The sequence below is a fragment of the Capra hircus genome, chromosome 21 (genome assembly GCF_001704415.2).
Source record: "Capra hircus breed San Clemente chromosome 21, ASM170441v1, whole genome shotgun sequence".
Lineage (NCBI taxonomy): Eukaryota > Metazoa > Chordata > Mammalia > Artiodactyla > Bovidae > Capra > Capra hircus.
The window spans coordinates 41,291,548-41,304,449 of NC_030828.1; the positions used below are offsets into that span (position 1 = coordinate 41,291,548).

General features: G+C 36.7%; 1 protein-coding gene across 4 annotated transcripts in view; it reads right to left on the minus strand.

Moving 5' to 3' along the window:
- Positions 1-12,902, minus strand: part of HEATR5A (HEAT repeat containing 5A) — a 96,753-nt gene that overhangs the window by 20,889 nt on the left and 62,962 nt on the right. For all 4 annotated transcript variants that reach the window (XM_018065896.1, XM_018065898.1, XM_018065897.1 and 1 more), the window contains 5 exons: positions 10,543-10,681; positions 6,203-6,382; positions 4,466-4,705; positions 1,763-1,944; positions 427-495 (listed from right to left, as the gene is read on the minus strand). In XM_018065896.1, the coding sequence (XP_017921385.1) occupies positions 427-495; positions 1,763-1,944; positions 4,466-4,705; positions 6,203-6,382; positions 10,543-10,681 (810 nt within the window). The remainder of the gene's footprint in view (positions 1-426; positions 496-1,762; positions 1,945-4,465; positions 4,706-6,202; positions 6,383-10,542; positions 10,682-12,902) is intronic.

Here is a 12,902-nt window from a genome sequence, read left to right on the forward strand (position 1 = left end):
TCCATCACAAAAATCTAAGTTTGACCACTCACACCGCTGCTGAGGAAACAGGCACTTGCATAGAGTGCTGGTAGAGTTTAAAGTGGCTAACTCTTGTAAGATGCTCTTTAACCCAACAGTTCCGTTTTGGGGAATTTAGGTCCCATACATGCTTGGGCCCAGTGAAATGAAGAAGGTCTTTAACTGCAGCACTGTCTGTAAGAGCGAAAGACAAAAAAGAGCCCCCGTATTCCCATCACTAGAAAACTGGTGACATACCCATACACTGGCTTACTATGCAGTTACAAGAAAGAAGAAGTTCTGTAAATTTAAAAGGTGAAGAAAAGGGGCAGCTGAAATCAATGGCTGGGTGGACAACTGTAGCATCGAACCTTGGCATAAATAATATCTGGAGAGCTGCTCCCTAAAGGAGGGCTTACTATTTACCTGACATGCTTTGGCAGTGACGTCAGGTGGCGTCTCGGAGGTGAAGGCTGGTCTAAGTGCTGCTCCTACCTGGCAAGAAAGGATATGCTCATTCAAGCATCAATAAGACAGACAGCACAAACTCTTTTCTCTTTTTAATGTTATTTTAAAATTATCCTTTTATAATAGGTATTATAAACACTTTTTGGTTTTGCCCAGCCCAGGGTATCTTTCACTGTTTTGGGGTAAGAGCATCTCAATTCTCCTTTGGGGAACTTTCTCTCTCGCCAACTCTCAGCCCATAGCTATGGAGCCAACAGTACTGTCTGGTTGGCTCCAGGGACCCACACTGGTATAATGAAAGCTCTCCTGTAGATGTTTGCTGGAAGTACTTGGAAAGAAGTGCTGTCTTTAAAAGACTCTATTTGCTAAGAGAGCCATTTTGATACCACTTGGAGAGGGCAAATTAGAAAAAAGAGCCAGTGCAGGAGAAAGCAGAGTCAACTAAGATTCCCCAAAACAATCTTCCTTTTCTGCTTAAGTGAGTGGTAATTTTATTTCTATCATTTGTAATTTTAAGAGGAGTAAAAATATAACAGAGCTCCCCTTAAGCTGGAATATAGTATTTAGACTAATATGTAATTGTATGTAACTCCCATCCCTTCCTTTTCTCTTTCCCTAAACATACACTGACATTACCTGTTGGGAAGATGTGATGGAGCCTGATACCAACTGGTGAATTGCTCTGGATTCCCTAATTGCCAGTCAGCAGAAGTTGCCTCTGAATCATGAGAGAGATCCTTGCATGACTGCTGAAGGACTACATGTGATGTGTGTGATGTAACATGATAATTTTGTTACCTTCCTTGTTCCTCCTAGGTTGCTCAATGCACCAGTCAAACAAACACCAGTTAAAAAGATTACAGAACCAGTAAAAGAATCTTGAATTCTTTTCTAAGTTCAGGGGAAATAAAGGAGGTTCTACCTAGACTAGGAGTAGTAACCTGAAGATGAAACATAGCCTAAATGGAATGTTAATAATATTAATAATTTGGTGTTACCTTAAGGTTATTTGGATATTCTGTAAAGAATTTTATTATCAAAGCCCTTTATTCCCAATAAATTACCAAGAAGGTTTTAATTACACGACTTAACTTTTAGCATTATAAAAGACCTGTTTCATGAATTATTTTGCTTTTACTTGAAGATTTCTTCTTCAAACATATACTGATTAGACTGGTGATATATTAACAGATACACACATACATTTATGTATTAAGAGGTGACATGCCAATTAGTTTCACAGACTTCTAACCTGGTTGTTTAATAATAAGATTCTCTAAAACAAAGTGCTTACATTGGCTTGATACTGTTCCAGAATCACATGACCTGGAAACTCTGGTTCTGGAATCGTTGCAAATCGCCGAATAACCACTAGCAGTGTTTCAAGGCCAGAGAGACGGAGCTGGTCACTGTGATCTGTGGCAGCCATAAAGGCCATGCGGATTAAGTCAGCAAGATGCAGCACCAGAAAGTCACCTATGAGATTAAAACAGAAAATCTTACTAAGAAAAGGAATATGCTATTCCTTTAAGTTATGCTAAGTGCTCATTCTTCCTCCTCCTAATTTCATAAGCTAGACTTTCAAGTACTTTTACAGTTTTACTGTTTGTTACAGACGTTAAAGCTAGATTTACTGCACCAGTGCAAATACTCAGACACAAACAACGATCCCAAATCAAATACTAATACTAAAGGCAGAATCAGCATCCTTTAAAAGAATGCTAATAGTATTTTCAATAAAAATTTTGTTCAGACTTTCTGGTAAAAGTACATTAGAAGGTACTTAGGAAACTTTGGGTTTTGATGAATTATGCATTAATCATTCTCTTTATGTCAAGTTGAAGCTAAAAGATAATATTCCTTTAAATATTTTTTATGTGGTTCTTTATATGAACTATGGGCTTCCCTGTTGGCTCAGATGGTAAAGAATCTGCCTGCAATACAGGAGACCCAGGTTTGATCCCTGGGTCAGGAAGATTCTCTGGAGAAGGGACTGGCAGCCCACTCCAGTATTCTTGCCTGGGAAATCCCACGGACAGAGGAGCTTGGTGGGCTGCAGTCCATGGTGTCACAAAGAGTCGGACACGACTGAACGACTAACGCTTTCACTTTCGTATGGACTACATTACCTTACTTTCACATGTGCTGCCACACACACAAAAGATGGGGGCATTACAAAAATATTTCTAGCTATAAAATTATAAATGAGAATTCCTTTCATGCCTACAACATATTACTTGGTATAATAATTCTACTGGGGAGAGACATAAAACAATCATTTAATAGTGTTCCAACAATAAAATGTTTACAGGTACAACAAACCTTTACCTAAAAAAAATTTGAGATTAATTCAAAGAAGTATACTAGTTACAGGTCATACTGAAGAAACCAGCTCATCTTAGTAAGTGCCAATTATAATTTTAATCAAAAGCAAAGGAGTCAATAAGCACACTAATTTTATACTTATCAGTATTAGTGTTCATCACAAATAAGAGACTCAATTTCCAAAACATACTAAGAGCTCATACATCTAAACAACAAAAAGACAAACACCACTATCAAAGAACGGGCAGAAGACCTAAACAGACACCTCTCCAAACTATATATACATACGACCAACAGGCACAGGAAAAGATGCTCAACATTGGATTCTTAGAGAAACACAAATCTACACTGAGGTACCACTTCATACCAGTCAGAATGGCCATCATTAAAAAGCCTACAAAAATTAATACAAATGTTGGAGAGGGTATGGAGAAAAGGAATGTACAATGTTGGCAAGAATATAAATTGGTACAGCCGCTACGTAAAACAATACAGAAGTTCCTTAAAAACCTAACAGAGCTGCCATATGATCCAGCAATCCTATTGCTGGGCAGATATCTAGAGAAAACCATAAACTGAAGATAAACTGGAGATACATGCACCCCTATTTTCATAGCACTATTTACAACAGCCAAGACATGTAACCAACTAAAATGTCCACTGACGGATGAATGGATAAAGGTGTGGTATACACACACAGTCGAGTATCATTCTCCATCAAAAAGGATGAAATAATGCTATTTGCAGCATCACGGAATCTAAAATAATGATACAAATGAACCGATCTACACAACAGAAACAGACTCACTGACATAGAGGACAGACTTGGTTGCCAAGGGGAGCGGAAGTAGAGGGGAAAAGAAATAGGAGCTTGAGATTAACAGAGGCAAACTATTATACATGGAATGGAAAAACTGGACAGCACAGGAAGTATGCTGAATGCCCTGTGGTAAGCCATAATGGAAAAGAAAATGAAAAAGTATGTAAATATATAAATGTGTGTATAACTGAGTCACTTTGCTGTACAGAAGCAATTAACACAACACTGTAAAGCCAACACTTTAATAAAATTAAGCAAATGAAAGACAACCAAGAGACTCAATACGTGCTTGCTTGAAAAATAAATTAAAATAGAAACACCTAATTCATAGTCTCAGGCGGGGTATAGCAACATCTTGCCTTGTGATTCTTTTGTTGGGTAAAGAGTATTTATAAGGCATTGAGATATGAGCACTGTGTCTGAATATACGTGTTTAAGTGAATTAAACCATAATCAACATGTATTTAGGTAAAAATAATAAAACTGAACAACAAAAAGTCAAACTAGTCTCACAAGTAGGTTTACTTTACATTGAGATAGACCCAGATGTTTTCAAGGTAATATCCATGGAACCAAAATAACCTATAAGCAAAATAGCTATAATTTTGCTATATTTAACAGTTCTATAAAAATAAAACTTAAGAAAATAAAATTTGGGAATGTACATACTACCTTCCAAGAACGTGACCATTCTCTATAAACTTAATGTATCACATTATGTCCACGAAACAAAAGTGAATGCTGATTTAAGAAGTTCAATCATTAAGAATGTATTTGGACATTAGAAACGTACTACAGGCACACAGCGCCTCTATGTGTATCACTTGGTCTTGTCATTATTAAGCCGCTTACTTCTCGAGTCCTTCTTTTTCATTTCCTGTGCTAAAGCAACATCAAAATGTGCGCTGTGTGCATTCTCACACTGGTTGATTATCCTGCAGACACATTCAGCAGCGAAGACTCTGGTGGCCCATCGGGGATTGGTGAAAGGGTGAGGTCTGCCATCATTTCTGCTGGTCAGAACTGAAGCGTCATCCCCTTTATCTCCTTCCTCTTCTTGCATTGTATCCACACACGTTACAGTTGCAAAATCTTTTATCAAGGGAGAATACACATAGTTTCAATTGGAAGATACACTTATAAAGGGACACAAATGGCCTTAAGTAAAGATCATAATTACTGTTCATCAATCATACATCTTTTAACAATGTAACATAATCATGTCTAATGACTACTGATAACAGGGGTTACCTCGAGAAACGCTAAAAAAACTATTCTTAAAAAATGACGAAGCCATTAAATTATTTAAAGTGAAAACTTGAACATGATACTAGAATAATTATCAGTCCACTACATGTAGATGGATATACTCAAGGAAGCACAGCATTCTCTGGTAGGGAGTATGGTGGACAGAACTAGATATGTTAACACTGGGCCCCTGAATGAATTTAAGAAGGTTCCTGAACCCACAAAAAAGTCCAAAAAATACTTTCCTCAGGATAGACTCACTGGTATCTTTACAATCGCAAATTATCCAGATGACCAGAGCCAGTAAGTAAGGAATTATTTTCCCTTAATATTATACTAATTGCTAACTTATTAACTATTTAACTCAACTTAAAATGCAAGTTGTAACATACACTAACTTGTTTTTCTTTTTTATGTCAACATCTTTTGAGTGTGATATAACAGCAAAGATGTTACACAGTTAAGGCAAACCCCTGTTTTAGAATATCAATGGAGACTGAAATGTATGTTTTTCTAATAAGAAGGGACAGAGGTAAACTACAAAGGATAAAAAGAATAAACAGTGAAGTAAATTGAGTATTAAGTTTACAGAGTGACTATAAAATTTTAAAGAAGATAGGTTACCTATCTATGCACTTGTAGTTCTTTTAAAGAAGTCCTTTTAACTTCTTAAGTAGTGGGGACAGAAGAAAACATCAAGAAAGGAAAACATGTACAATATAATGGTGGAAAGAGCAAGTGTAAGTAACTGAAAGACAGGAGTACCAACAAGAATAAAGGCGGACAGAGAAGAACACTAAAAACAAAAAAGCCAGAAATTTTATAGTACCTTTCTTCCTTTGAGACCAGAGCTACATTAAGTTATAAGGCTTAAGTAACTGAGTTGAGAGCTACTGAAATATAATGAAAAGTTAGATGTTAAAGTCATGCAGGCTAAGGCTTGAATATGCGTGTGTCTTTGGGAAAATTACTTATCCTTTGCAAGCCTTGTTTCCCCTTATATAAAATGGAATAAACTGCCTACTCCTAAGATGGTTAAAAGAGTAAATGATACATAATATGTATAGTATTTGGAATAGAAATGGTTTCTATCTTCTTTCTTTCTCACTGTCTCTCTTAGTCCAAAGATACAAATTTTAAAGACTCTAACACAATTATAAGAGAAAAAAAAAAGTAAGCTTTAAGTACTGGACTTAAACACTAGCATTAGAATCTTCATTTAAAGAAAAGCAACAGTTTTACCCCAAATATCCAAATTAATAAATTAGCACTAGCAGACAATTTTATATAATGCTTTTACTTTCAGTTTTATTATGTTGGCTGGTAATCACCAGTACTTACCAGCTGATGCAGCGAGTACATCTTTACAAAGCTTTAACCAAAAGGAGAGTTTATCCACTGCCATAGATGTGAGCATATGATTTAAAGTCTCTTTGATATCATGGCATAATTTCTGATCTGTCTCTTTGTCAAGTAAGGTCAGTAAGGCCCCTTCAAGGCCCACTTCTCTGATGTTAGCATCTGACAAGAAGAAAATCGATGATCTAAGTAATACAGAAAACAAAACTGCCATATGAGAAGCACACACATTCAGTGGTTATTCAAAATATTCCATGCAAATACATTCTAAAGAACTGGTCCACATATGGCACCCTCAGTCTACTGAGGTCTGTTTCAGTTCACAACTAAAGTTTGATTATTATTCACAACACTGCAAAGTTATTTTTTATACAATGTCATTAAAAGATAAATCTTTGAGTTTACTAATATGTTTTCCTTATCAGGTAAACATTTTAATCCAATTAGCATGCAATACTTCTAAAAATTTATACAGTGTTTCTGGAATGATTACTTTATCTTCTCTTTAAATTCAAATAAGTAATCATAATTAAGCATTACTTATTCTGGTATAAAGGCTTTAAATTTATTAACATGAGAGTAAAACTCAGAAAACAACTATTAAATGGAGAAGAGTATTTAATTACTACAACTAAGCTACAGTGGATCTAAGAATACTATTGAATTAATATAAATTACTACACAATATTCTCACTGCAAAGTGATACATCATCTCAAAAAAGAAATATAAGCCTTGATCTAGTATCTATTTCCTCTAACTCTGGAAACATAAAAAGAACAAGTACATTTTCTTATGAGGATTTAACTCATTTGGCAATTATGAGAGCATTTAGTTTCTAAAGATTATGCTATTATTAAGCTATTTAAAAGAAGAGTTATCTTTTAAAGATCAAAAGGAGGTGGCAGGAATGTTTCTGATTATGGGTCTAAAAGTTAGAACAGCTCAATGTAACATATGAGTCATGACTGGATCCTAAATTTGGGGGTGGCGTTGTGGGGGTGAGGGGGGAAAGGAATTTATAAAGGACATTTTTTTTAATATACAGGAAATTTATGTGAGGACTACATATTCTATGAAAATAATAAATGTTGATTTTACTAGGTTTGGAAATAATGTGTAATCAAGTAGGAGCATGTCCTTCTTGAAAGATGCAGATAAGTATTTAGGGGTAAAGAGTCATGATGTCTGCAACCTGCTCTCAGATGGTTTGGCAAGAGGTTTATGTGTGTATATATACTGAGAGATACACAAAGTCAGTGTTACAAAGATACTAAGTAGGTGAGTCTATGTGTTTACTTGCGTATTTCTTCCTACTTCTCCATGGTTTGAAAAATTATAAAAATTTTAATAAGGAATTATATAATGAATCCTTTACTATCTTACCCACATAACTTATTCAATAATTATGAACCAGCATATTAACATAATAAATCCTAAAGCAACAAATATAGTTTCAGCAGTTAATATAAGTTAAAGGTCACTGTGGGGAGAACCCCATACATGGTTAGAAGATTACAATTTCTCTGGTTAAGTGACCACAGAATAATCTGCAAACAAGTTCTTCAACCTATTTGATGACTAGCATACAAGTTCAGCCCCACTCCAGTACTCTTGCCTGGAAAATCCCATGGGCAGGGGAGCCTGGTAGGCTGCAGTCCATGGGGTCGCTAAGAGTCGGACACGACTGAGCGACTTCACTTTCACTTTTATGCACTAGAGAAGGAAATGGCAACCCACTCCAGTATTCTTGCCTGGAGAGTCCCAGGGACGGGGGAGCCTGGTGGGCTTTCGTCTATGGGGTCGCACAGAGTCAGACACAATTGAAGCGACTTAGCAGTAACATACAAGTTCAGCAATGCTGATACAGTAAGTCAGAGCCAAGGTTTTAATATAATAATAAAACTAAGTTAAAGAGCACAGAATAATAGTAAAACACATTATGGATCTGAGAGCTTTAGATATTGGAAAGCTCTGTAAAGTGTGAGACTTTCTATAAATGTGATAGCACTTCCAATTCAGTTCAGTTCAGTCGCTCGGTCGTGTCTGACTCTTTGTGACCCCATGAACCGCAGCACACCAGGCCTCCCTGTCCATCACCAACTCCCAAAGTTTACCAAAACTCATGTTCATTGAGTCGGTGATGCCATCTAACCATCTCATCCTCTGTTGTCCCCTTCTCCTCCCATCTTCAATCTTTCCCAACATCAGGGTCTTTTCAAATTAGTCAGCTCTCTGCATCAGGTGGCCAAAGGATTGGAGTTTCAGCTTCAGCATCAGTCCTTTCAACAAACACCCAGGACTGATCTTTAGGATGGACTAGTTGGATCTCCTTGCAGTCCAAGGGACTCTCAAGAGTCTTCTCCAACACCACAGTTCAAAAGCATCAATTCTTTGGCGCTCAGCTTTCTTTATAGTCCAACTCTCATATCTATACATGACTACTGGAAAAACCATAGCCTTGACTAGATGGACCTCTTTTGACAAAGTAATGTCTCTGCTTTTGAATATGCTGTCTAGGTTGGTCATAACTTTCTTCCAAGGGCTAAGCATCTTTTAATTTCATGGCTGCAATCATCATCTGCAGTGATTTTGGAGCCCCCCAAAATAAAGTCTGACCTGTTTCCCCATCTATTTCCCATGAAGTGATGGGACCGGATGCCATGATCTTCGTTTTCTGAATGTTGAGCTTTAAGCCAACTTTTTCACTTTGCTCTTTCACTTTCATCAAGAGGCTCTTAGTTCTTCTTCACTTTCTGCCATAAGGGTGGTGTCATCTGCCTATCCGAGGTTCTTGATATTTCTCCCAGCAATCTTGATTCCAGCCTGTGCTGCTTCCAGCCCAGCATTTCTCATGATGTACTCTGTACAGAAGTTCAATAAGCAGGGTGACAATATACAACCTTGACGTACTCCTCTTCCTATTTGGAACAAGTCTGTTGTTGCATGTTCAGTTCTAACTGTTGCTTCCTGACCTGCATACAGATTTCTCAAGAGGCATGTCAGGTGGTCTGGTATTCCCATCTCTTTCAGAATTTTCCACAGTTTATTGTGATCCACACAGTCAAAGGCTTTGACATAGTCAATAAAGATGTTTTTTTCGAACTCTCTTGCTTTTTCCATGATCCAGCAGAAGTTGGTAATTTAATCTCTGGTTCCTCTGCCTTTTCTAAAACCAGCTTGAACATCTGGAAGTTCACAGTTCATGTATTGCTGAAGCCTGGCTTGGAGAATTTTCAGCATGACTTTACTATACTAGCGTGTGAGATGAGAGGAATTGTGCGGTAGTTTGAGCATTCTTTGGCATTGCCTTTCTTTGGGACTGGAATGAAAACTGACCTTTTCCAGTCCTGTGGCCACTGCTGAGTTTTCCAAATTTGCTGGCATACTGAGTGCAGCACTTTCACAGCATCATCTTTTAGGATTCAAAATAGCTCAACTGGAATTCCATCACCTCCACTAGCTTTGTTCGTAGTGCTACTTCCTAAGGCCCACTTGATTTCACATTTCAGGATTCCTGGCTCTAAGTGAGTGATCACACCATTGTGATTACCTGGGTCATGAAGATCTTTTTTGTATAGTTCTGTGTATTCTTGCCACCTCTTCTTAATGTCTTCTGCTTCTGTTAGGTCCATACCATTTCTGTCCTTTATTGAGCACTTTGGAAACTATATATTTTAAAAGTGTAAGACATTATCATTTCTATTTTTGTAGTCTGAATTTATGTACATGTTTGTGTTAGTTATATGATTTTAAAATGAAGAGATACACTTAAAACCTTCCTGGCTAAGAAATCTTTTAATTCAGCTCTAAAACATAGAAGGGGCAAAGAAATCCTTTAATTTGAAGCAGATTCATCTATAAGAAATTTTACTCAATTATATTTGAGGGGAAGAAAGGCACATATGATAAATGACTTCAGGCCTAAATGCAATTTCAATCCACTGTAAAAAAAACTCGTTCAAAACCAATAGCTCTCAAACGTCAGTACATATTACCATTATTGGAGAATAAGTAACAGATCACTGGGCTCTACTCCCCCATTTCTAGCTTAGACTTGGGATGGGGCCCAAGAATTTGCATTTCTAACAAATTCCCAGGTGAGCTGGATGTTGCTGCTGTTGGGAGCCTGTTTGAAAACCACTGCTTTAAACCAGTAAAATCACTGGTTGGAATGACAACTGTTTAGCAACCGCCACTTGTAGCACGTTTAAGGTATTATATACTAACTTTTAAATTTCCCTTTAAAAACTCATGTTTATAGAGAAGCTTTAGGATTAAAATAATCATCTGAGCTGGAGATAATATTGATAAAGAGAATTACCCAGAGTCAGTTCTTCTCTGCTGTTCTTAGCAAGCATAACAGCGTGCTCTGAAACTTCAGCTGCTTCTCTCTGAACAAGCTGACGTAAACAAGCCAGTACCGCTCGTCTCAGTAACAAATAGGGACTACAGAGATTCACCTGAAAAATACCATTTGGGAAGTAAAGGAACCGAAATTCTTGGTGACATTCAAAGAGTTTAACAGATTACTCACTGGACCCCTCCTGATTTATTAGATATACAGAGATTTCTTCAACTATCTTAGCACGTATTTTTTACTAAATAACTTAGAAATAGCTTAAGGAGTAATACATGTACTTATTATGCAATATTTATAAACAAACCCAAGCAAAAGTCTCTTGACGATGTCAGAAGACATAAAATGTATATGAGTAAAACAGTTGTGAGAGACAAAGGGATACCACTGAAAAAGAATTTACTTGCAGCTTGGAACCATATACTGTTATGTTTTATGTGGAACTATATACTATTCCGTGTTCATGGAACTATATATATTATGTTTTATGAATCTCCAAGTATAAGTTTATATAAATCTGTATGAGCACGGAAGCACAGTGATTAAAACTGAGGCTCTAGAGTCAGACTGTCTCAGTTCGAGTCCTATATCCATGACTTGCTAGCTATGTGACCACGGGCAAATTATTTAAATTCTCTGTGCCTCAGTTTCCTCCTTTGTTATATGAAAATTACACTACCCCTGTCTCACAGGGCTGCCTTAGAGTCAACACAAAGAAACATGCAAAGGTGCTTAGCACAGTACCTGGCAAATAGTAAGTATGCTCAATTAAACGTTAGCTATTATTAATGCAGCCTCTATCAATAGTTTATGCAGATGCCATAGAGAGTAAGTAAATGCATTTTCAAATAAAGGCAGAAAGAGTCTTAACTCAGAAAACACATTCACCAAAAGTGCTCTCTAGAGACATTACAGATAGCAAATTTTATACTTGTATATCTACTTATATGTGGATATGCATATATGTACACAGATATCTAAATCTCTTCATGATAGAGAATATTTCTGCTCGAATGACAGACTCAATACATATTCTTTTCACTGAGAATAAACAACATAAATCTCAATAAGCTGCATCTACCGAGGGTAAATGGTAATACAAATGGTGATATACCTTAAATGAGTAATTAAAACAAGTCAAAGGTGATTTCATAAGTAGAATAAAGCCAAAAGATTTTAAAATTTATTTCATTCCAACTATGAAAACAAAGACCAGTTTGGTGTGGCTTATGACAATAAATGTCTTCAGTAGTGATTTTCCAAGCAGCATTTGAGAAATAATGGCATAATTCTTACAAGGCCTTTAGATCTGGCTTATGTGGGAAAGGCATGACTGAGGCAGGTGCGTTTGCCAAAAAGAGCAGAGGCAGACTTCTGAGAAAAGAGAAGGCAGTGGCAGGGGGTTCTGGCACATGACCTATGCAAAGAGGGCTAAACCCCTAATTTTATCATGAGCTAAAAGACAAAGTCTGTAAATATATTATCAGTGAAATACATGGATGAGGTCTGCTTTATAAATGTTCTATTATACCCTCAAGTACATGTCATGGACAGTGGAAAGACAGGCATGTCATTCACAAAGTCTCAAGGTTATGTCATTCTAGTCATGTTTAAGAACTCTGCTGTTAGAAACTGGTACACAGGCTAACAGAGAACTTTAAATGTATAAAGATTAAGTTTATTCATGCCCAAGATTAAGGCTGTATTTAACAACAATAGCAAAGAAGCACTCTAAAGACAATTTTAAAGAAAAGTTAATGAATCTACTAGCTATATTAACTGGAGCATATACAAGCATATAATACAAGGCATGTGCAGCATTTATTCAGGCTGGTCATACAATCTTTTAGAAAAAGCATGCTCAAAAGTACTCTACTTGTTCAGTAGAAAAAATATTAAAGACTGTCACACAAAACAAAATGGGACGCTTAATATCTCCATGTCATTCTCCAGCATTTATATTGGGAAGAAGAACAGGGTGGGTTAAGGCAAACAATCAAGCAAGCAAAATACAGAAATTAAAATCAAACTATATGTTCAATTCCTTTCTGAAATGAATATATTAAATCAAAATGATGCAAAATTAAATGCAAAGAGTGAGTGCACCAGCTGGAGAAGGTTAGGGAGGATTTGTTTACATTGGTATTAAATAAACACCATGTATCATGCTACACGCACTGGACTTTGCATTAATGGTTAGCTTAAACAGAGAGATGCAGAGGAAAACAAGAACATCTACAACCAAAAGGGCGGGGGTGGGGGGGGAACACAAAGAAATAGCACGGCAAACCTCAAATAAAGTTAGGAATCGAGGGTCAGGGACC